The sequence below is a fragment of the Oryzias latipes genome, chromosome 6 (genome assembly GCF_053564925.1).
Source record: "Oryzias latipes strain Hd-rR chromosome 6, Olatipes_Hd-rR_3.1".
NCBI lineage: Eukaryota > Metazoa > Chordata > Actinopteri > Beloniformes > Adrianichthyidae > Oryzias > Oryzias latipes.
Window position 1 is genome coordinate 33745626 of NC_136242.1, and position 21235 is coordinate 33766860.

Here is a 21235-nt window from a genome sequence, read left to right on the forward strand (position 1 = left end):
GTAGCTATTTTCTGATTTTTGTACATTTGAGCCTTGAATAGAAACATGTACGCTTTACTTTGTATTTTTCTTTATGGATAATATTGAAATAAACTCTTCACTCATCAGAAATGAACCAACCTGTGAGGAATTGGAGATTCATTTGCTTCAGGGTAGAAAAATCAAAAGCACTTCCTGAAGGCCTAACTGACCCACTTCCTGGACTTCTTTCCCATCTTAGCCCTCTAAAAGGGCTAAAGAAATGTAAGGTGTTCCAAACAGGAAGTGTTCCAAGAAGCCAAATCCCACAGACTTCTATAGAGAAAGAAGCAGCTGTCACTCAGTCATTCTACATTGGTAAGAAGAACCAATCTGGCTCTGATAACTTTTACTAACATGTTTTTGAGAACCCTCGTTTTTAAATATATCTAAAACTGCTGCCCCCCACGTCCAGCGTCCGAGGCGTCCGACAGAATTTGTGTAGCTCACACTCAAGTGGAAGGGGTGTGGAGCCCCCTGATTGGTTAGAGGGGTTGCCATAGAAACACTGCCTCAGAGCAATCACTGCTTTCAGTCGACATCAGGCTCCAACATGGCGGCATCCGTATCGCCAAAACATGGCCACTGAATTGACTTTATTTGGTTGGATCCGGAATAAACCTTTTTTATGGAGGATGTCCCTCAGTCCAGTTCTGTGATACAGTCAGTGGCAGGACATCGAAATGCTAATCTATCTAAAATGTGGTGTGAAAATATGATGCATTTCCTGCAAAGATCTTTTCCAGTTTGTTCCTCTGACCCCCCCCCCCCCCCACCACCCCCCCCCCCCCCCCCACTCAAAGGGCATAGACACAAACGCTTCTTTCATACAATCTTTAAGATGGTTGGATCCCCACCTACCGACAAAGCTGCGGTTGTGTCCCGAGGGAAAGGAGTTTCCCAGCATCACCATGGTGTGGTCAATCAGGATCTCCTGACTTTGTCCAGGCGAGGCCGTGATCTCTTGCTGCCCCCCGCCTCCGTCCAACCTGAGCGTGAACTCCCGCCCAAAGCGGTCCAGCTCCACCTGGTGCCACTCCCCATCGTTCAGGCGAAGGTGGGGCAGCGTCATGTTGTGGTCTCCGTCGCCGAGGTTGTAGAAAACAGCCAGCAGGCCCCGAACAACCTGCCGCAGACAGCGGAGCTTCACTGATGGAGCACTCTCACTTTCAAAAGGAGGAATTATGAACATTTTTGGTAGCAGCTCTGCTGGAGCTCCAGGGATCGGGTCTCCGACTGCGCTGAACTGCTGTAAAACAAGATGTTGGATTTTGTCTGAGGCTTCAGCTTCTTTTTGAGTAAAGAAAAGAGGCGACTCAAACCCCGGCAGGCTGAGCAAAGGGAATTTTTTATTATTGACCATAGCAACTAAAGGCCGTGTCACACAGACACTACGTACATTTGATGCATTTTCCACATATGAATATCCAGTCTAGTGATACATCCGTGATGGATGTAATTCATGAGTGTTTCTTGCGTTTGTCGGTGTGCAGATGTCCGTCGAGGGTTTCGGCCGATGGGCCTTCACGTGACTTCGGTTTGGAGTTGGTCAGAATTTTTGGTTAGCAGTTTGCCCATCTTTTACATAGTTTATATGCTATTATTACGTAAATCTTGTGCAATTGTGTGTGAGATTTTCTAGATGCATATGCAAATTTGTGTCTTTCTACGACCGTTCCACGTATGTCAAACAGAACCAACGATGTGTAACTTTTATATCACGTATACGGCGCACATAACACGTTCAAATTATGTAATTGATGCACGAATCACTAATGACTTGCATCTGAACAGCGCAATAATCACACATGTTGTGATGTACGTGTTCCTTGCGTGGTTTGTTCATACTTCTATGGTTTTAACGTTTTTCATTCCTGATACATTTGTGAAAATGTAAAGACCACAACTTTTCTCACTTTTTCCATATATACTCATGCATGACCAATTTTCATAATGTGCAATAAGCGACCCGTCGCATTTCAGGCAGGCACACTCGGCAGTGTTTTTACAGGTTACTCCCCTAGGGCGGTTCAGTCAATTAACTCACCTGCTCAGCGTCCTATTTAAGCCCAGGTGCGCAGTTGTTCATTCTCTCTCTTACCTTCAGCGCTCAGTCTTAGCCCCTCCCTCCGCCCCGGCTTCCACCTGGGGGCTCCGTTAGGGGGTTTTTGTTACCCGAAAGTTTTATGGAAAATTATCTCATGGAATTGAACGGAGCCTTATGCCAAAACGAAAAAGATGTGAATCCCAACTTAAAGAATGTGAAAATTAATTATGTGAAATAAAAATTGTAGTAGCGATGTCTGCAATGTTGGTAAAGCCGCTTGTGTAGACAACACAAGCGGCTTTACCAACATCGCAGAACCAACCCAAGTGGACCTGAGTCTGCAGTACATCTCCACCTGAAGGCCACAAACCACTCTTTCCAGGACAGTGAAGTCCGAATTCTAGCCAGAGAGAAAGGATGGTTTGAGCGAGGAGTGAAAGAAGCCATCTTTGTCAAGAAGGATAAACCTTCTCTTAATAAGAATGGAGGTCTCAGGTTTATTCTTCCATCCATCTACGGCAGTGTCTTGAAACCTAAACAAACCAAACCAGTTCCACCTGAGTCGTTAACCGCTGAAAGAGAGGACCAATTTGGAGAGTGAGTCACTGGCTCCCAAACCCCCAGCTGAGGACAAAGGACTATTAACGACCCGAAAGCATGTAGGCTAAGTGGACAATACCTCCAGTTTCAGGTCTGACTCCTCCCCCATGAACGCACATATTTACCAGCTCTTAGACCAGCAAATTCAGAATTGACAAATTGACAAAGGATAAGAGGCGAAACGTCTTCTAACTTTAAAAACCAAGTCCAGATGACATCCCCTAAACCTACTACAATGGAACCAACCTGGATGAATGAGAGTCTTCATAGACATGAAATAAAAATATTTCTTTCTGCAAGAGTTGTCTGACTGGAAAATGTACAAAATGTACGTAGTGGCTGTGTGACATCACCTAAAAGAGCAGGTAACTCCCCGAGGTGAAGGGGCGGAGTCACGGGGGAGGAAGGAGCTGTGGAAGTTAAACAGTGTAGTCAGACAAACCGTGAAGGAAGGAGCCACAGGAAAGTCCCGGGGAGAAAAAAAGGAATTTAGCTTTTCTTTGGTCAAATAATACCCCCCTACCCATGAGGTGGAGTCATCCCAAAATGAAGCAGTACATGAAACAACAATTATCTACAGTGGTTAAGGATGAGCGAACACAATAGACCGAAGCACAGCCAGGCTTCCATAACTGCAGCTTGTTCATGTCCGAGCTTAATTGGAAACAGTGGTGCTAGATAATTCACATTCAGCCTGTGCCGCATTAACGATCGCTGAGCATCCTGAATATGCCTCCTCCGCTGGACAGACATCCACTCACAGACACTAGAACAAAGTAAAAGCTGACTTGGCTCTCCGTATTGACTCACCCTGCTCTCTTTAGAGGTCTTTAAGTCCACTGCATGGTAAACGGTAAATGGTGTATATTTATATAGCGCTTTTCTACCTACAAGGCCCAAAGCGCTTCACAGTCACAGACATGTTCACACACTGGTGGCGGCTCCGCTGCCGAACACTGGCGCCAACCTCCCACCAGAGTGTCTTGCCCAAGGACACTTCCACACATGGGCGTGCAAGGCGGTAATTGAACCTGCAATCTTAGATCATGGGTCGACCGCCGTACCGCTGCACCACAGCCGCTCCCATAGAAAACCGTCCTCATGGAGTGAACGGCGCTTCTCCACAGAGAAACTGCACTCTTGTTGTTTACACCATGCCAGCCTTTGGTAACCTCAACGTGAAAGTGATGTTATATATGCAGCAGGAAGTCTACAGCGGAAGGGAGGCAGAAAAGCAGCCCCTTAAATTAGAGCTTGTTGTCAGAAAACTCAGAGGGTATGTGCTGCAGCCTTCCTGTGAGCTTTGGAACAACAAGGCCGAGATGTTTCAGTGTGCTAACTGCAGACAGACATCAGAAGCTTTATACAGCTCACCAGTTCAGTCCCTCAGAGAGAGGCTTCACAGCCTTCTCCTTCCTCTGCCACTGCAGCAACGGAACAAAAAACGGACGAACAAGAGCCGACACATTAAACAATGCTGTGTGACAAAATAACAGGAAGCGGCACAGAGGCGAGATCGTTTCAAGGACCAGAGATGTGGGGATCCACCAGAGCAGAGGCAGCAGGTGACCTGTGAGTGACAGTCCTTCCGCCGACATTTACATTCAGAAGCTCTTCCCACCAGGGCTGTCAGTGGAGGAGAGAAAACGGGTTGACAGGCCGACGCGCCTTGGAAAAACTCTCAGGAGTGTGTCAGACTGAGGAGACATGCTGTTAGTGGTTTGGGAGCAGGAAACAGACTTGACTCTTTGCTTGAGACAGTTGTGCAGCATGACTTGTGTTTTGGTTGAAGGTGTGCACATCTCCCACATCCTCCAGTAACAGATAGTTGCAATCAATTAGGATACTCTGAGTATACTCTGAGTATTTTTCCTTAAGCCTTAGTCTTAAGGAAAGACTAAGGCGGGGGGTGACCCATACAAGTTCTGCAGGTTTTTGGGTTAGAGGGTCGTGGAGAGGGGCGGCTGCATCTTAAAGGGAGCGGAGGTGTGTCTTGCAGTTAGTTACCTGGAGGCTCGTATGGCCACCTTAAGGCCGTGTCTCACAGCCTCCATGTAGATTTTGTCCATATTACATGGATGAAAATTGGTCATACGTGAATATATGTGGAAAATGTGAGAAAGGTTGTGGTCTTTACGGGAAATTATCCTAGCTATATTACGAATAAACCACGCAAAAACACATAGATTGACGTAGAACATGAACCGTGTGTGATTATTGCGCTGTGTAGATGAAATTCACTAGCGATTCGTGGATCTATGTCATGCTGCGTCCACCACAAGTTAGCGTATGAACCTCGCTAAAGCAACACACAACTGCTTAAGATTTACGTAATAATTGTGTTTAAACTACATAAAATACGCATAAACTGCGTAATTCTCAGCCAACCAAAAATTCTGAACAGCTAAAAACCGAATTCACGTAAAGACCCGTTGGCTGAAAACTTCCACGGTCATCTGTGCACATCAATGAACGACGAATGTAAGAAACACTAAATTATGTGTATTATACACGTATCACGAAAGACCGGAATGTCATACGTGGAAAAAGCACAAAAGGGTCTTAGTATGTGCGACACATCATGAAAATGGGACGTACCATTGTCATACGTGTGGTAAGTGTATTGTGAAGTACATCATTTTCGTTTCGACATTGGCGGTTTGATGTATTCACTGATTGTGTTTCAGTCGTGTGACTCCTCCTTTCCTCATTTCTATCAGTCATGATGCAGCAAGGAGCGTGCACGTGTCACGTGAACAGCACTAACACACGCACCTACCTCCCCCCATGTAAGTGTTCACTACGACCTGCGTGCCCCGCAAGACGTTTGAGAGTAACGTACGCATTCCTCTGTTGGCTCATGCTAACCATAAACATTTCTTTTCTTGCTGCACTCATGAACTTACGACAGATGTTCCGCTGTTTCCGTGTCTTCTTCTCGTCCTCTGAGACTCTAACGGGTCACAGCAGACGGTGAGGAAACCTCATCATCTTACATTTATCATGTTCCTCTTCACTGTTATCCATTGCAGGATTACAGAGAAAGCTCTTCAATGTAATCTGTTGGTTACCTATGTAGGCGATTAGCAAACATTTAGATTAATCTGGATTTATTGGAATTATCTGGACTGAATTCGATTATCTTGATTTGTTGTGGTTGAAATAAAGTGGATTATGAAAAACTGTAATCAACAAATCTGAGTTAAACGTTTTTTTTTTTTGGTCTTTACTTGGCGCTTGGGACAGTCAGTTGTGAAATGATCCTTTTTTATTCTTATGTTATGTTTTTACCACCTGAGAGACTAAACCCAAAGTGTTCAATTTCACTATTCTGCTTATTTTGAGAAACTCCTGCCCCCTTTTCTCTGCTCTGCTGCTGATGTTCTGAACCAGGCGAATCCCACCAATGAGAAGCAGCAGCAGCAGGTTTAAATGGAAAGCAGGATGCGGGCCCACGAGGACCGAGAGGTGCTCAGGAAGGTGTGGGAAGAGCTTCTTCATTTGAACAAGCTCACCACAAACAGAAATGTTCTAAACCAGATTAAAGTTGTGTTATTTTTCAAAAATGCTTCTGTTGCAGAGGGTGAAACTGTAAAATAATCTCAACATTCACAGTTTGGCTTTCAGTGATAGGGAGCTTGGTTAATATTTAAAGTGAGTCATAATTCTTTCTCTTTAAAGATTTACAGACATGTTTTTTATCTGTATTAGAAACCAAAGGTTCAGCTTCTTCACTTGACCTCGTGTTTTTGTGGTCGTTGTGGACCGGATGGTAGAGTTCAGCCGACACGTCTGCAGTTCTTGTAACAGCAGATGTGTTTGTCCACCTCGCCAGAGCATCTTATGTAGAGGACTTGATTGTGAAGAAAACATTTAGCAGAATAAAGTGATCTGAACTCATTTACTTTCATGTTCACATGTGATTCAGCCTGGACGTTTCATAGTTGATCTTCTGCTCTAAACCCAAATCACTGGGTGAGAATTTCCTGTTTGACCTTGAATCAGCACCGCAGTCACCATCAAACTGTCCTTTAATCAATAATCAGAAACATTTTGAAAGATTCCTGTGAGTAAAAGTCTAAAAAAATACAATAAAGAACATTCATATGTCAGTCAGCCCCCTCATTATCCACCCATATGTCTCCTACCCTGATATTACTCACGCTCAGCTTGACAAGCATCTGCAGGAATCATTCCTGAGGCCCAATCTTCACTTAAAAGCTGAAAAACAACACGATCCCAGCTGTCAAGGTGGAGGCAGGAGCGAACACTCACCTCTAAACATATGTATTCGCTTTGCTCCTGCGACATCAGGCTGAGGATGACGCCGCTGGCGGCGCGCGTTCGAACTCCAATCTGCACAAAAGTCTGCCTTGCAGGGGGAGACCAGAAGAGCTGGACCTGAACGTGACTCCGACCGTCGAAGGAGAACTCTGCAGCCGCTTGTCAATCAAAAAAAACACACAAAGCTTATTGAAATATTCCTGCTGTCAAACAGGAAACAACAGAGGAAACAAACTGCTGCAAGAAAGCCCCTCATGAAAAGCAGGGTTATCTTCCCTCCCCAGCAAGGCTCTGGTTCTGTTTGTTGACCTGGTGGGGTTTCAGATCTGAGCTGACTAAAAGCCTCATTTAAAAGCAGCTCCAGAGGTTTACCTTGATCACACCGTGAGCCCGAAAAGCCTGTTTCACAAAGGCAGCTGAAGGAGCCCCGCTCCCCGTGACAGCGGCCCCTCTTCCCACAGGGGGGGAGCTGCCCCACGTTGGTGCAGTGGTCATCAATAAGACTGCAGCCCGGCGACGTGTTGTAGGATTCGGCGGGGGAACCAAGGTCATACAGCTGGATGGAAACAGGGGAACGGCGGAGAAATGAAAACCAGGAAATACAGAGAAGAGACGATTCTTCTGTCCTTCCAGTTCTGACCTAAAGTGAAACGGCCGAAAGGAATCTTAGGATGCAAGGAACTGTTTACAGCAGACATTGTAATTAATCTAGAGATTTTGATAAATCATCTGTGAACTAGAAGGAGCTGCATTTTCAGAAGAACATGCAGAGTTGATGCTATATTGATGAATGAAAGTGAAACTTTGAGGGGAATAATTGGCAAAAAATTTTTTTTTAAGAAATTATAAATGTTGACCATAAATAAAGTGAAAACAGCAAAATAACAAAAAAAGATAAGTTTGTGGACAATGCCAGAGCCGGGTATTGAACCAGCGAGCTTATGCACCAAGGATTCCCCATTTATTTCAATGGAGGACAAAATCCTGGAAATCCTGGAATATCTGGAAAAGTTCAGAGATTTGAAGGACCAAAAGTCATAGCTGCAAAAAGCTGAAAGAGCTGAACATTTGAATAGTTGGATGGTTGAAACAGCTGAAAATTTTCAGGAGTTAAGAGACAGAAAATGGTGGAAGATACTAGAATAAAGAAAGAGAAACAGTAAAAACATGGGTTGAAGGATTTATAGTTTTCAACCAATAATGTGAGCCCCAAAGGTCTAGCATGTTAGTAATATGAAAACATCTCCAAATGTAAAAATTCAACAGCAGAAGAACAACGACACAAATCCGCATTTAGCACAAATATTGAGCCACAAATAAAAATACAGCAAAAACAGCTTTTAGTATTTCTTCTGTTCATTTTAGAAAATCAGTTTTGAAAACTTCAGAGTTTTTTTGCACAGCTCTCTTCCCATCATAATAATCACATCCTGTTGCATAATCCAATCCCAGTCAACTTTCACCTGTTAGACCCGCACCCCCCCATTCATCTTGTGTAGATTTCCCTCTTCACGGCCGACACGGATCCTCCGCGGCGAGCAGGTTGCTATCTAAAATGAGTCCTCGGTGAGGAGAATGCAGAACAGGTAGGACGTGTTTTTGCCTCCAAAGGGTGCAGATGTTTCATCGTTAGATTGCTTTGTACAGATTAGTTTGCATTTGCAGACATGGGAGGGACAAACGGTGAATGGCACAGAGCCGTCAAAGCCTTCCAACCCTGCAAACATCTGATAATGACACACAGAGAGACTGGATCTGACCAGAAGGAAAAGTGACGGGTGAAGAGCATCAGCATTCATCAGCTTCCCTGTGAACCCTTGAGGTCACATTTACATTCTTATTAAGGAGGCGTCCTCCATCACCTGTGAGGCCAGCCGGCGAAATGATGAAAAATGAAATGGAACAACATAGCAATCTATTTGTCCAGCCGTGCACAAATATATGAACCCTCCTCCGTACCTTGCTGTCCACAAGCAGGTTCCTTATACATCCATTAAAGTGCTTGAACTGCAGCTGTGGGTATTCATATGAGATGTTCTCGCTGACTCCTCCGAGCTGCAGCACGTGACTTCCATTCAGGTACCTGAAAAGAGAAGAAAAACAGCCTCAGAACGAACACAATGGAAAATCTCCAGGTTACAATTCAGAACACAGCACTCGGGATAAACACTCACTGTGCAGACGGCGCACACACATGGAGACACGCACAGACGTGTACGGAGACTCGTAGAGAACAAACACGCATTTGTTCACGCGCACGTGCAGACACACACACACACATGCACACGATCTTTCTTCCTGTCAGCTATTAGACTCTACAACGCCTCATAGACACTGGACTACATTTATTATCGTTTTTCATTTCTAAGTGTTATTTAATAATTTCTATTCTGTTTCATTCTATTCAATGCAGACCCACAGATAAATACACACACGTGTGTGCAGACACGCACATGTAGACAGACACACGCTTGTGTGCAGACACACCAACATGTGTACATACATGCTGATTGCACATGCTTGTAGACACATGTAAACACACACACCTGCACAGACACACACACCTGCACAGACACACACACCTGCACAGACACACACACCTGCACAGACACACACACCTGCACAGACACACACACCTGCACACACACACACATGTAGGTAAACAACACCCAAATTTACAGCTTCCTGCTTTAGTTACAGCAGAAAGTGTCATCTCTTTCTCCACTTTCGGAAAATAAATGTGACACTTTATTTGTATTTCCTCAAACTAGGCATGATGGGTAAACTACGTTTGTCTGCAACAATCAAAACACAAAGTGATTTGCAGCGGCACCTCTGTCATTTCTCCTCTTTAAAGCAGGATGCATGCTGCGATAATTCTTCTCTGAAGGTAAAAGTCAGAGTGAAGCTCCAACCAAATGTTGCTTTTTTGGTTTGTTTACGAACAGAATAATGAATCAGGATAATGAAAATAAACCAAGACTGGACAAAGAAGAAAACAATCCACTTTCCTTAGGAAACTGTGGTCAGATAACTTATAGAAGATAAAGTCCCCTGAAACTTAGAGGTCATGACCAGAAGGAGGAAAGGTCAAGTGAACCAAAACATTATTCTATGCGCTTATTCAGAATAAAATCTCCTGTTTTCAAGCTGCAGCTGCCATGACTGATGATGCTGAGCTCTAGAAAGGGCTGATGGGGACTCGGGAGCAGTCATTGTCCCCCGGGGGCCACACGCCCGTTAAATGTTTAAAGCCAGTGAACAGAACAAACCGGGGTAAATTAGTTCTCTGCTGCTGCAGTAAAAAATAGAAACCAAGAAGGCTCTCTGGAGAAATTCAAACTCTGACTGTTATTTACCTTTAAAACAAATGTAACCACATCGATTCATTTGTCTGTTCCAACCACAATTAACTGAAAGTACAGTCTAGTATTTAGCACAGGATGTAGGCCTGGAGGCGTGCTGTAATTGTCTCTAGATATCAGAAGAGTCTGGCGGTCGGTGCGCCGCCTGTGTAGTCAAACCAGCGATCGTACTTGTCCCTGTTAGGAGTGACGCCACGGATTTCACAGGATGAGCGGTCCTCTGTCATTGCCCAGGAGTCCACGCCTTCGGTTTCCATGACGATGGCAGTGGAGCATCGATCCAGAGTGAAGCGCACTTCCTTTAAATCAGGAGAAAGGTGGAGGGAGATCACGGCGGCTGAATGCCAGAGTCCTTGCTGCGCTGCGATCTGCAAGGTCCTCACACACGGACACAATCTGTGAGAAGGCGTCTTACTTTGCTGTTGCTCCTCACATCCAGGCGGTGCCAGCGTCTGTCGGCCACTCCGACGTTATTGATCAACTGCAGGACCAGCGTCCCAGAGCCGTGGTTGACTTTAAGGCTCGGCGTTCCACCGATGAGCTCTATGAGAAACAGTCATCAAATTAAAGCTTATTCACCTAAAACATCTGCAAGATTCTAAGTAATAGGTTTTAACACTAAAGTGTTTGTCCAGCAGATAAAAGAAATGTGCTTTGACCTTAAAAACTGTCAGTTATGTGAAGAAAAAAGAAAAGTACCAGTGGCAACTAAAAAAAAGCCCCCAGGACAACAGCCCAGAGAAACACATCAAAGGAATTCAACCACCGGGCAGCCGGACATCATGCAGACCAAAGATGGCACAGGAGCACTGAGAGCGCAACCACGGACCAACCAGGCCCCCTTTGTCGAGACCAAGGCAACAAAGGCGGGGTGAGGACCAGAACCTCCCCCAAAGGAAAACCGAAACCTCCCACCTCAGATGTGATGTGAACTTCAGCTCATGGGGAGGCCAAAGATCTCTAGGGTCCCCCTGCCTCCACGGAGAGAGGACCACCAGGCCCAAAGGACAGAAACACCCCCGCTGAGCGGCTGACTCCTCCCACAAGGGACGGTGCAGGGGACGGAGGATCAGCTGAAGCACCCTCCTTATGTGTTATTAAAGGTGTAGGTAAACTAGTGGGCGGAGCATTGTGAGGACACTTCCTGTTTGTTGACCGTGATGTCCAAAGGTCATCCACCAAAGGAACCTAAAGCGGGAGAAACCACGGCCAAGTAGCCAAACCGCCAAGGTTGGCTGACCCCCTAGAGAGTTGGGGGGAGACCCAGCCCCTCCATCTGCTGACCCCACCACCCACAGAGAGAGGATTCAAGCAGACGGTAGAAACCATAAGATTAACTTTGTATTAATGCAAAGACGCTCAAAAGCACTTAAATGTGATGTTTTAAATCTTTAGGGGTGAACAAGCTACCATCATGACATCATCCATCAACATAAACCAAGTTAAGCCCTAAAACAACCCCGCAGCTGCGACAAGAACACGAAGCGATATTTACTGCTCGATCTGGGTCACGCAGCCAGATCATGACGGCGACACACAAACAGATCTACGACAGACGGAAAGAAAAGATTTAAGAGGAAAAGCCGAAAGTCCAGATGTTAGCTGGACATAAGAAGGTGTCGGGACTGAAAGAGCTCTGAGGAGACGGAAATCGTAATCCATAAGAGGAAAGTCCAACGCAGAAACAGACAAGACCGAGTTTCTGCTGCTGGAGGAAAAGGTTGACAAAAATAACATTCCAGACTGAAATAAATAAAAATATAGTATACAAAACATTTGTCTATTGCAGTAAATGAAAAAAGATTTTTTTCAATGCCCTTTTGAAACAAAATAAATCTTGAAATGAGCCATATCTAATTAGCCCTCTCATGATTAGGTGTGCTGCCACAGATATTGGAAATATGACGCTTTAAAATAAGTGGTGTTACTCAAAAATATGCGTTTTATGTCTTTGAAGTAGATACTGTATATTTTTTTACCCTTTACATTTATATACAATACAACTATTCGTATTTATAAACCATAACAACTTAAAGATTAGAGTTACACATTATGAGGTTAATTTGTCTTAAAAATGACACGTAAATGTAAGTTTCTGTTTAAACGTCTGACCTGCTGTCATCAAATGCATTGGTTCTGTGCACGTCTGTCTCTGGAAACAACACCCCTACCGGGTAAAAAACAGTCTGCAGGGTAAAAACATCTGGCTTCATTAGGTATTTTGCTTAAAATAAGATGTTTTCTAGATCAAATGACTCCCCAGGATTTATTGTTGTAAAACAAGTCTCCTGTGAAACAGCCTACAGCGTCGTTCTCAGCATCAGCCATGAAACAAAGCATTCCTCATATTTGCAGCTGATTAGCTTTCCCTTAGTAATTAAAAACACAAATGAAGTCTGGAGGCTGCCAGCCCGCAGGTCCCTCTGCTACGTTTCTAATTACCCACAATCCTTACCTATCGCCATGTAGTCCTCGCCCTCCCCAGGCAGAAGAGTGGCCAGCGGGCCGGCGTACAGGAGCAGCCCGTCGTCTTCCTCTGTCATAAACTCCAGTGAAAGATGGCTATCAAAGCATGGCCTTATGGGAGGAAACCAGGCGTAGCCGTTGCCAAGGAAACCAAGTATCGTCTGCTGACAACTGGGCCCCTCAAGCTGTGGGGGGCAGTAGCACCTGTAGCTCAGATTGAGGGGAAAAATGAAGGAAAAACAATATAATCCTTTATTCCAATTCAAGCTCCGATAAATGCTGTCTGCGGAAGGCGGCGAGAGCTGCGCTTGAACATGTCAACAGACGGCCGGGACGGCAGCTTCATCACTGCTGTGAATTAGCTGTGAAGCCCCGACCGTTCCGCTCCGTATTAAATCAATTAGTAATGAACACAACATTACTGCGGTCTATTCTTTATCTATCACAGCTGTCTGGACTCCACAGACACCGTTCATGCACGGCGCATCGCGTTCCCTTTGTCAGGAGATAATTAAATCAATTTCTCTCACTTTTGGATGTGTCGAACTACGACTGATTTCCCGGACTTATTTTCATCGCCCCCCCCCCCCCCCCCCCTCTCAATCTTAAGGTATTACACACTCTGCTAGATTGCCTCCTCTTGTACTTATCTACTTTGATTAGTGCTTTAGTGCTGCAGATCACTGCTCTCGCACAAACTGGAAATTAGAAGTCGTTCACGACTTTTCGGGGGCCTGTTTATGTAGCGCGCTGTAATAAAAAATTCTTAATAATCGTTACGAAAATTGCCATAATGAAAGAGAGTCATGCAGCGATGGAGAGGAGTCTTTTCATTGAGGAGGGGGTGGTGGCAGGGATGGAGCGGATCTCATCCTGTCCTCTCCACTGCAGGCGTGTGAGACAGGCGGCTTCTGCTGATAATGTCAAAGCCATCTATTCTCATGCAGCGCCTGAAGAAAGCTCTGCGCATCAATGCTGTGAGGGGCTGTTTCTTCCATCAATGTTTACTGTGCAAAGGGGCCAACACATGTCAAGAATACTGATCTATATGCAGCAGCGAGGACGGCTCAGGCGGGATGAAACCCTCCTGCATACATATGCACGCGCTCAGAGCGCCACCTCAATCTTTGGCCGCTCTTTCATGTGACTCGGGAGAGCGATGCCCCTCCACATCAGCCCCGGACAGTTTTCTGCCCTCCTGACTGACAATATCTGATTAGCCCCTGTCTGAGGTTTTCTGTTAAGCCCCATCAATAGAGGACAGGACCAAGAATTGAATTTTTTATGGCCTCTCACATGGGGGCACATGAACCAGAACGTATTTGTCTTTCACGGCGAGGATTTGGACCGCAGCGGCGAAATGTAAAATACGATGATGATGATCACAATACATTAAAAAATTTTTTTTTTAAAAAGATCAGTAAAAGCTGGATCTGCAGACCGGGCCTTTGATAAACTTGCATATTCATGTAAATGGCATTATGTTAGATTTTGATAAGTTGTATGCATGGAGGGGAGCAGATTTAAAATAATCTCTCTGGCCTATATTTATTTAATCTGGGCATTAGTGTTGGCATAAAAATGAAATGCCGTCCTGCAAAAGGCTCTCTATGAGACCTATGCACTTGAATATTAAAGCCTTTAAAATGACTAGTAGCCCCCCCCCCCCCCCCCCCCCCCCCACACACACACACACACTACCACCAAGCTTGAAAACGTAAAGGTTGTGAAACTGGAGTGGCGCTGTAAAAAAATAAATAAAGCAGTTTTATTGTGGAGAGGTTTCAAATTCACGTAAACGAGCACGAGGGTTGCTCCAGTGGTGAAAGAGAATCAGACTACTCAGCTTTCAACTTAAAAGATTGAAGAGAAGCTGAAAACTGCACAGCCTTCTGGGACTTGGATCTGAGGGAAAACTGCGGGAAACTGGATTTCCAATCTTAAAAGAGCTGTCTGTAGCAAAAACAACAAGCCGCTTCCTCCCACCTGTAGCCATTCTGTGTGTCGATGCACGTCCCCCCGTTGAGACAGGGGTTGGTGGGGTAGGAGGCGCAGGGCCGGTGGGTCATTTCTCTGGCTGCGCAGCCACACGATGCCGAGGTGGTCACTTTCACCGAGACCAGGGACAAAGCACCGGAGTCTGTCAAGGTGGGCGTGTCCGTGATGCTTAACTGTGTGCTGCAGCCGCCGGACGCTGCGCAGTCGGAGCGGCTGCACTCATCCACCTGCACCTGGCTCACAGTGGCACGCAGAAGCGACTGCACCTGCAGAGGGGAAGACAAGAACAACGGTGAAACCTGCAGCCGAGGAGCAGCACCAGGAGTCCGAAGAGACGGAAAATCTCTGTGAAACACGCAAAAACAAGACGGAAAAGAGGAAGTCCTCCCACATGACTGTCAGTTTAATCACATGGATGCAGAATGAAACATGGAGGAAAGAAAGATTGTCACCGAGGGACGGGGAGGCGGTGACAGCAACTGAGGGGGAGACAAATAGACATGACAGGGTCAGGCAGCAAACAGACAGAAAGTAGCTTTGAAAATAAAACTGCAGATAAAAAAAACACTGTTATCTCTCCCCCTCAAGCTCCAAGTTTATCGCTGGATTTATGAATTGTGATCTCTATCAGCCTGACAGAATACTATACGTACCTTCTGTTTATGTGCTTGGAATACACTGTGCAGTTTCTCTGCTTGCAAGTAGCCCTTATCAGTGAGCACGTAGAAATGCACGTCCACGGTTTTCTCGTCTCTGTCGGCGACGCCGAAAATGTTGATGCTTCCTGGGCTGACGGACAGGGCTTCAGACAGGAAGTCCCAGAACGCCTCCAGCCGTCTCCTCCCCTCCACGTTGGAGTCGATAAACTCTCTGGCTGTAATCCCTTCAACAGACAAAGAGAACGGAGGCTCATGACATGAGAAGTACTGACTGCCCAATGACATCCACAAGGCTGATCAAAGTTTGGGAAGTTCCCGATTCCATTAGCTCAGAAGATGGCCCAACTTCTTCTGCTATCGATTCCCTTTTCTCTCAGAGAAGTCCATAAGGTGAACCAGTGCTGATGCAGCCGAGGAGTAAAAAAAAACAACAAAAACGTCCGTTTCCTCCTTGTCATAAAGTGAAAGAGTTGCCAAGCTGTGTTGGGATAAATATTTTAACGGCTGGAAAAAAAACGATCAAATTGGGGGTTCAACCTGGCGGTCATCTATAATCTCTCAGATGCGATAACAACCCAGAGTCAGGAGCATTATGGATGCCTCTGAATCTGCTCGCCAATGGCTTTTTAAATGTCAAGGATTTTACCTGACACTTCAAAATTGACCTTTATAACTCCGATCTGATCGGAGGGACTGTCAGAAAAATGAACACTCCAATCTAAACTTCACAGAGCAGACGGAGAAGAAAACCTTTTCAACCAGCACTGTTAACGGTGGCTGTAAGTGTTAATCAATGCATTTATGACAAACGAATCCCACGACAACCTATTATTTCAGTGTTAACTGGATTGACAACTTGATAATTGTTCATTGAAAAGTGCCAATTTATTCATGTCAGGCGCTGTCATGTTTGACATCAGCTTCTGAGCAGAATTCACCAGATAAAACTTTGACTTTTTCCCAGAGATTTGAGTGGGACAGCCAGATGAAAGGCTTTCATGTTCTCCATTTAGGCTGCCTTAGTCCCAAATGTCCTTACGGGTGGATGCAGGCTGTACGCAGGTGAAAAATGGGCAAACCTGTACGGTTCATGCAGGCGGCCCGCACTAAATTGTAAGATCCTAAATCACCCGGAAAGCCTGTCAAGCAAAAATGTTCATGTACTTTTTTTTGCTGTCGAAGTGAACACTTCAGCAACACATGAGGGTAAGAAAGGATGAGACACACGCGTGTTGTACAGAATTTTCTCAACCTCTAAAAGTCTGCACACTGCATACGAGTTACATGCTTCATGCGTGCAGCCTGACTGTTTGAAATGAGGAAATTAGACAGTGTAGTTTGTGTGGACCTCCTACAGGCACTTACATGATTCCCGTAGTGCCCTTGGACTGTGGCATTAGTACTGTATGACAGCACCACCTGTACGTCATATTTACAGTACATGTAACTTCCATGTGCCTTACAAATACTTCATGATACACAATGGTACATTAACGTACCATATAAGCCTTAAGGGACCTGTAAGTCACACCTGTGCCCCCTTTAAAGACCCACTCTGATAAAAAACATGTTTTTGTGGCATTTTTTGGATGATGGAGGACAAATAAAAAAAAATGACAGATTACATTTGCATTTTGTCTATTACTGTATTCAAATAGTTGTGAATCAGGAGCTGAATAGAAAACGTCATTGGAAAAAGATGGCATTTCGTGACGTAGAAGATATGCTGGTGTTGGATCCGAGCCCTTCGGGAACACCACAAGCTCCCTGCTCTGCTCCATTCTGATGCCTCCACTGTCAGACAAACAGACCCATGAACGTCTGTGTTTTCCCCGTCTGAGCTGGAATCTGGATCTAAACTGGACGGCTGGATAGAACGGATGTTGCTGCCATTTTTGTTGCATCACTAATGTTACATAAGGGGCATGAGGGGCTGTTGGCTAGTGGGAGAGAATTTCTAATGACCTCCTGCTGGTCTGCAGAAACTATGTCCTAGAAAACAACACACATTTTTAGATTTTGGCTAAAAAAACAGCATCATCATCATTTAAAGACCACTGGGACCACTTTGATAATAGATCAGAAAATGATCAGGGGAGGACTTAAAGATTGTGGTCTCTCCTCTTTATGACCCTCCACCGACAGCCCAGATACTTCTGGGTTCATGTGGGAACATGAGCGCCAAAACAAACTGCTGCCCCCCCCCCACCTGAGCCAATTTACAGTGAAATGAACAAAGCTGGCCGTCTTTTTACCCGTCAAACGCAGAGAGGCAGATGACAGAAGGGCCTTTTCCTCCAGCTCCCGGACATGCACCCTGACTCCTGAGACCACGTCGGGCCACACCCCATCCGACACCCCGACCTTCAACCAGTAGCTGCCTGCTGGCGTGTTCTGCCTGATGGTCAGCTCTCCTGAGGTCCTGTTCAAAGTGAAGTATCTGAGGGAAGCAGAGAGGCTGTTGGGTGCTGCTTCAGCGTAAGACGACAAACAACGAGAAAAAAGACTCAGCAGAAAAACAAGTGGCTGAGCCGTCAGTGATATTTCGGGTTATCAAAAGCTGCATGTGCATCAACTTAAGCTCAATGACAGAAGGAGGAAAGCCAAGATTTTTTTAAGAAGGAAAAGAGAGGGAAAAAAAAGGTTTTTAAAGGGCTTGACAGTTGCCATGGAAACTGTCAGAATACACATTATGAATAAAACAAATATGCCTCTGATAATATAATCTGATTCTGAAGGTGCGAGTCCTGAAAAACAGCACCAGGTCCATGCTGCAGCGAGTCCCAGCCTCCGCCGTCGCTCTCATCTGTGGAGCCAGATTTCCACGTTTGTTTGCCTTGATTTTAATTTTCTCAGAGCGTCACTTACCGACAAGCGATTCCAATCTTATAGAAACCTGGATCTGATCTTAGAGAGCAGGGAATCAGATCCAACACTGACATAACTAGTGGTTTAGCACATTTCTAGGGAAGTGACTCCAGAAGTGTGCTTTTTAAAGGAAAGAGGCTAAAAACTTCACACTATCTATCGTTTTTCACATTTTTTACACCTTTCATAGGCGTTTTGGTGTCGTACAGTTGTGACACTTTAACCTCCGGTGCACAATTAGCGATCTACACATCTGAATACAAAAGAAAATCCAGAAATTCGCATTCAGGAGTGAGTCCGTACTTGGATGCACTTGTCTCCAGAGTATAGGTCTTGTTGTCCCAGTCGTCTGGATCGGGGGCATAAACCTTCCCTAGCGCTGCATTTGCCATCCTTCCTATTCAAGAAACACACATGCATGCACACGCACACACATACGCATTGATTTAGACCGGACAGAATCTGCTGATGCCAACACTTATCTTTTTGACTCCTCTTCTCCTTATCTTGCATTCTTGTGTTCTGTTCTACTTATTATGCTCATAACTGTGGAGTCCCACTGCTGGAATAAATAGGCTCTCAGTGCTACACTTCAGAGAGTGTGGGGCTTAAGGAAGTGAGGCTATCTCAGTATGGATTATGTTATTATCGACCTGCAGTGCCAGACTGCTGCAGCTGGGTAAACAATGGCAGCCTGAATGAATTGCAGTGCTTGTGTTTCCCACAATTACCAAAACTGCCACGTAGCTCTGCGTTACAATAAAACACTGACAAGCCAATACACCTGACCAGCTTACCTGAAGGGTAACACATAAGGAAAGAAAACAAATGGTGACCTCAGCAACACGCGCCTCAAAGGCAGGTGTTGGCGAGGAAGGAGCGTGCTTAAGGCGTGAGATTAAACTGCAGGTCATTACTGCACCAAAAGATTGGAAAAAGTAAATGAGCAATCATGAATTGCAGAGCAGGTTGGACCCCCCCCCCCCTCTTAGTCTCTGTTCCTCACTGCAAAGTTCTGCAGACAAAACAAGAAGAGAATAATGAGAAGCAGAGCTGGCGACTCACCCTTACGGCTATGCACATAGACGTCTTTCTCTCCCGCCTGATGGGCGTTATCGTTGTGATCGCCAATAGTGATGGTGAGCGTATTTGTGGCCGTTATCGGTGGAATGCCACTGTCAATCATTATCACAGGCAAGTGGAACTCGCTCTGCCTTTCCCTATCAAATCTCCGGAGGGTGGTGAGCGTGGCCGAGCCATTTCCATGGTCCTGTAGATGGAAGTCGGCGGAATAAAACGAGGGCAGGGACAGAAGGAAGGGGGGCCCGTGCTCTGGGGAGTCCCTGTCCACCACATGGAGCAGAGTGGAGCTTCGGTTGAGCCAGACCACTTGAGGCGCTGGACCGTTCTCCCACAGCACCGGCGTGTAGGCGGCCTCCAGCTCTGGCCCGTTATCATTCAAGTCTAGCAGCGGCAAGTGGACCGTGACACTGCCAGTCAAAGCTGGCATGCCACGGTCGGTTGCCATGACAACCAGCTCATATCCTGCCACCGTCTCCCTATCCAGTGGCTTGGCGACAGCAACCACACCAGCATGGCTGACTGTAAACTGATCATAAGGGTCTGACTGGGGAAGAATGCTGTACCAGATGTCCCCATTTGGACCAGAGTCTGAGTCGGTGGCCACCACCTGAACCACGCTGGTTCCCACAGACACGTCTTCAGGCAACGCAGAGAGCTGGTGGGTTTTGGGCACAAACACCGGGGCGTTGTCATTCTCATCCTCCACCTGGATCAGACAGTTAATGAGACTGGAAAAGTCTGAGTCCTCCACCCGGATGGTGAGGTTAAAACGCTGCTCCCCTGGATTCTCAAAGTCCAGCTTCCTCTTCAGCCTCAGAGTGGCCCTCTGTTCCAGTCTGTGACTGACCATGTAGAATGGCTGCTCCACATCGCCCCCCACCACACTGAAGGACAGCTGTCCGTGGACGCCTTCGTCAGGGTCCACGGCGCTCAGCTCCAGGAGAGGAGCATCCTGCTGCGTGCTCTCAGGGACGCTAGCACCACACCACTCCTCTCGAAACGTTGGCACATGGTCGTTGATGTCCGTCACTGCAACGGTGACGGTGGCTGTCCCCGTCATGCCCCCTCCGTCCATGGCCTCTATGACCAGGTGGTGGCGATCGGCCAGCTCTCGATCCAGACCGTCCGCTGCCACAGAAATGGAGCCGGTGCTGGAGTCGATCGAGAAAAGTTCTGCTCCGTTTGGGCTGTGAGCGTTCTCTGTGATCCTGTATGTGAGGATGGCGTTCTGGCCCACGGCTGCATCGTCGGCGTCCACCGCAGTCATTTCCATAACAAACGTTCCAGGAGGAGAATTCTCTGCCACATTAGTGTTGCAATTATCAGGCGCGCACAAGAAGGTAGGGGAGTTGTCATTGATGTCCCACACACTGATAATAACATCTGTAAAGCCAGTTAGTCCCTCGCCTTCTTCGTCTGTTGCCATGACAACAAAGCGCCAGACAGCGCGTTCTTCTCGGTCCATGGTACGTTGAGCGTACATCTCCCCCGTGATATCATTAATCATAAAATGCGACTCTGCCCCTTGGCCATGTATGGAGTATCGTATGGCGCCCTGGTCTGCATCTTTGTCCGGGTCACTGGCTGTCACCTGCGGGGGGAAAGACAGATTTGTTCATCAAGTCAAATCAGAATTACTGCCTCCTCCTAGCTCTTTTCAACCCCCATCCTGGTCTCCTCTGCTTTGAATAACTTAGACAGCCCGTTTAAGTGCGGGCTGTCTGTGCCGACCGTCTGAATTAAAGCACTGAGCCCTGATCAGGCATGTTTCTCACATCTGGAGAGAGATTCGCCGTGACAGGCTTACTGCTGGATTTCCTTCTGAAAGATCCATCAACGCTACGTCT

At 46.2% G+C, this 21235-nt stretch overlaps 1 protein-coding gene across 4 annotated transcripts in view; it reads right to left on the bottom strand.

Annotated features, from left to right (window-relative positions):
* The window catches only part of LOC105354303 (neural-cadherin), a 130895-nt gene that overhangs the window by 12727 nt on the left and 96933 nt on the right, over window positions 1-21235 (bottom strand). For all 4 annotated transcript variants that reach the window (XM_023956114.2, XM_078949426.1, XM_078949424.1 and 1 more), the window contains 12 exons: window positions 19371-20979; window positions 18609-18702; window positions 17693-17877; window positions 15432-15661; window positions 14767-15044; window positions 12770-12984; window positions 10730-10857; window positions 10486-10613; window positions 8909-9032; window positions 7322-7505; window positions 6941-7107; window positions 880-1144 (listed from right to left, as the gene is read on the bottom strand). In XM_023956114.2, the coding sequence (XP_023811882.1) occupies window positions 880-1144; window positions 6941-7107; window positions 7322-7505; window positions 8909-9032; window positions 10486-10613; window positions 10730-10857; window positions 12770-12984; window positions 14767-15044; window positions 15432-15661; window positions 17693-17877; window positions 18609-18702; window positions 19371-20979 (3607 nt within the window). The remainder of the gene's footprint in view (window positions 1-879; window positions 1145-6940; window positions 7108-7321; window positions 7506-8908; window positions 9033-10485; window positions 10614-10729; window positions 10858-12769; window positions 12985-14766; window positions 15045-15431; window positions 15662-17692; window positions 17878-18608; window positions 18703-19370; window positions 20980-21235) is intronic.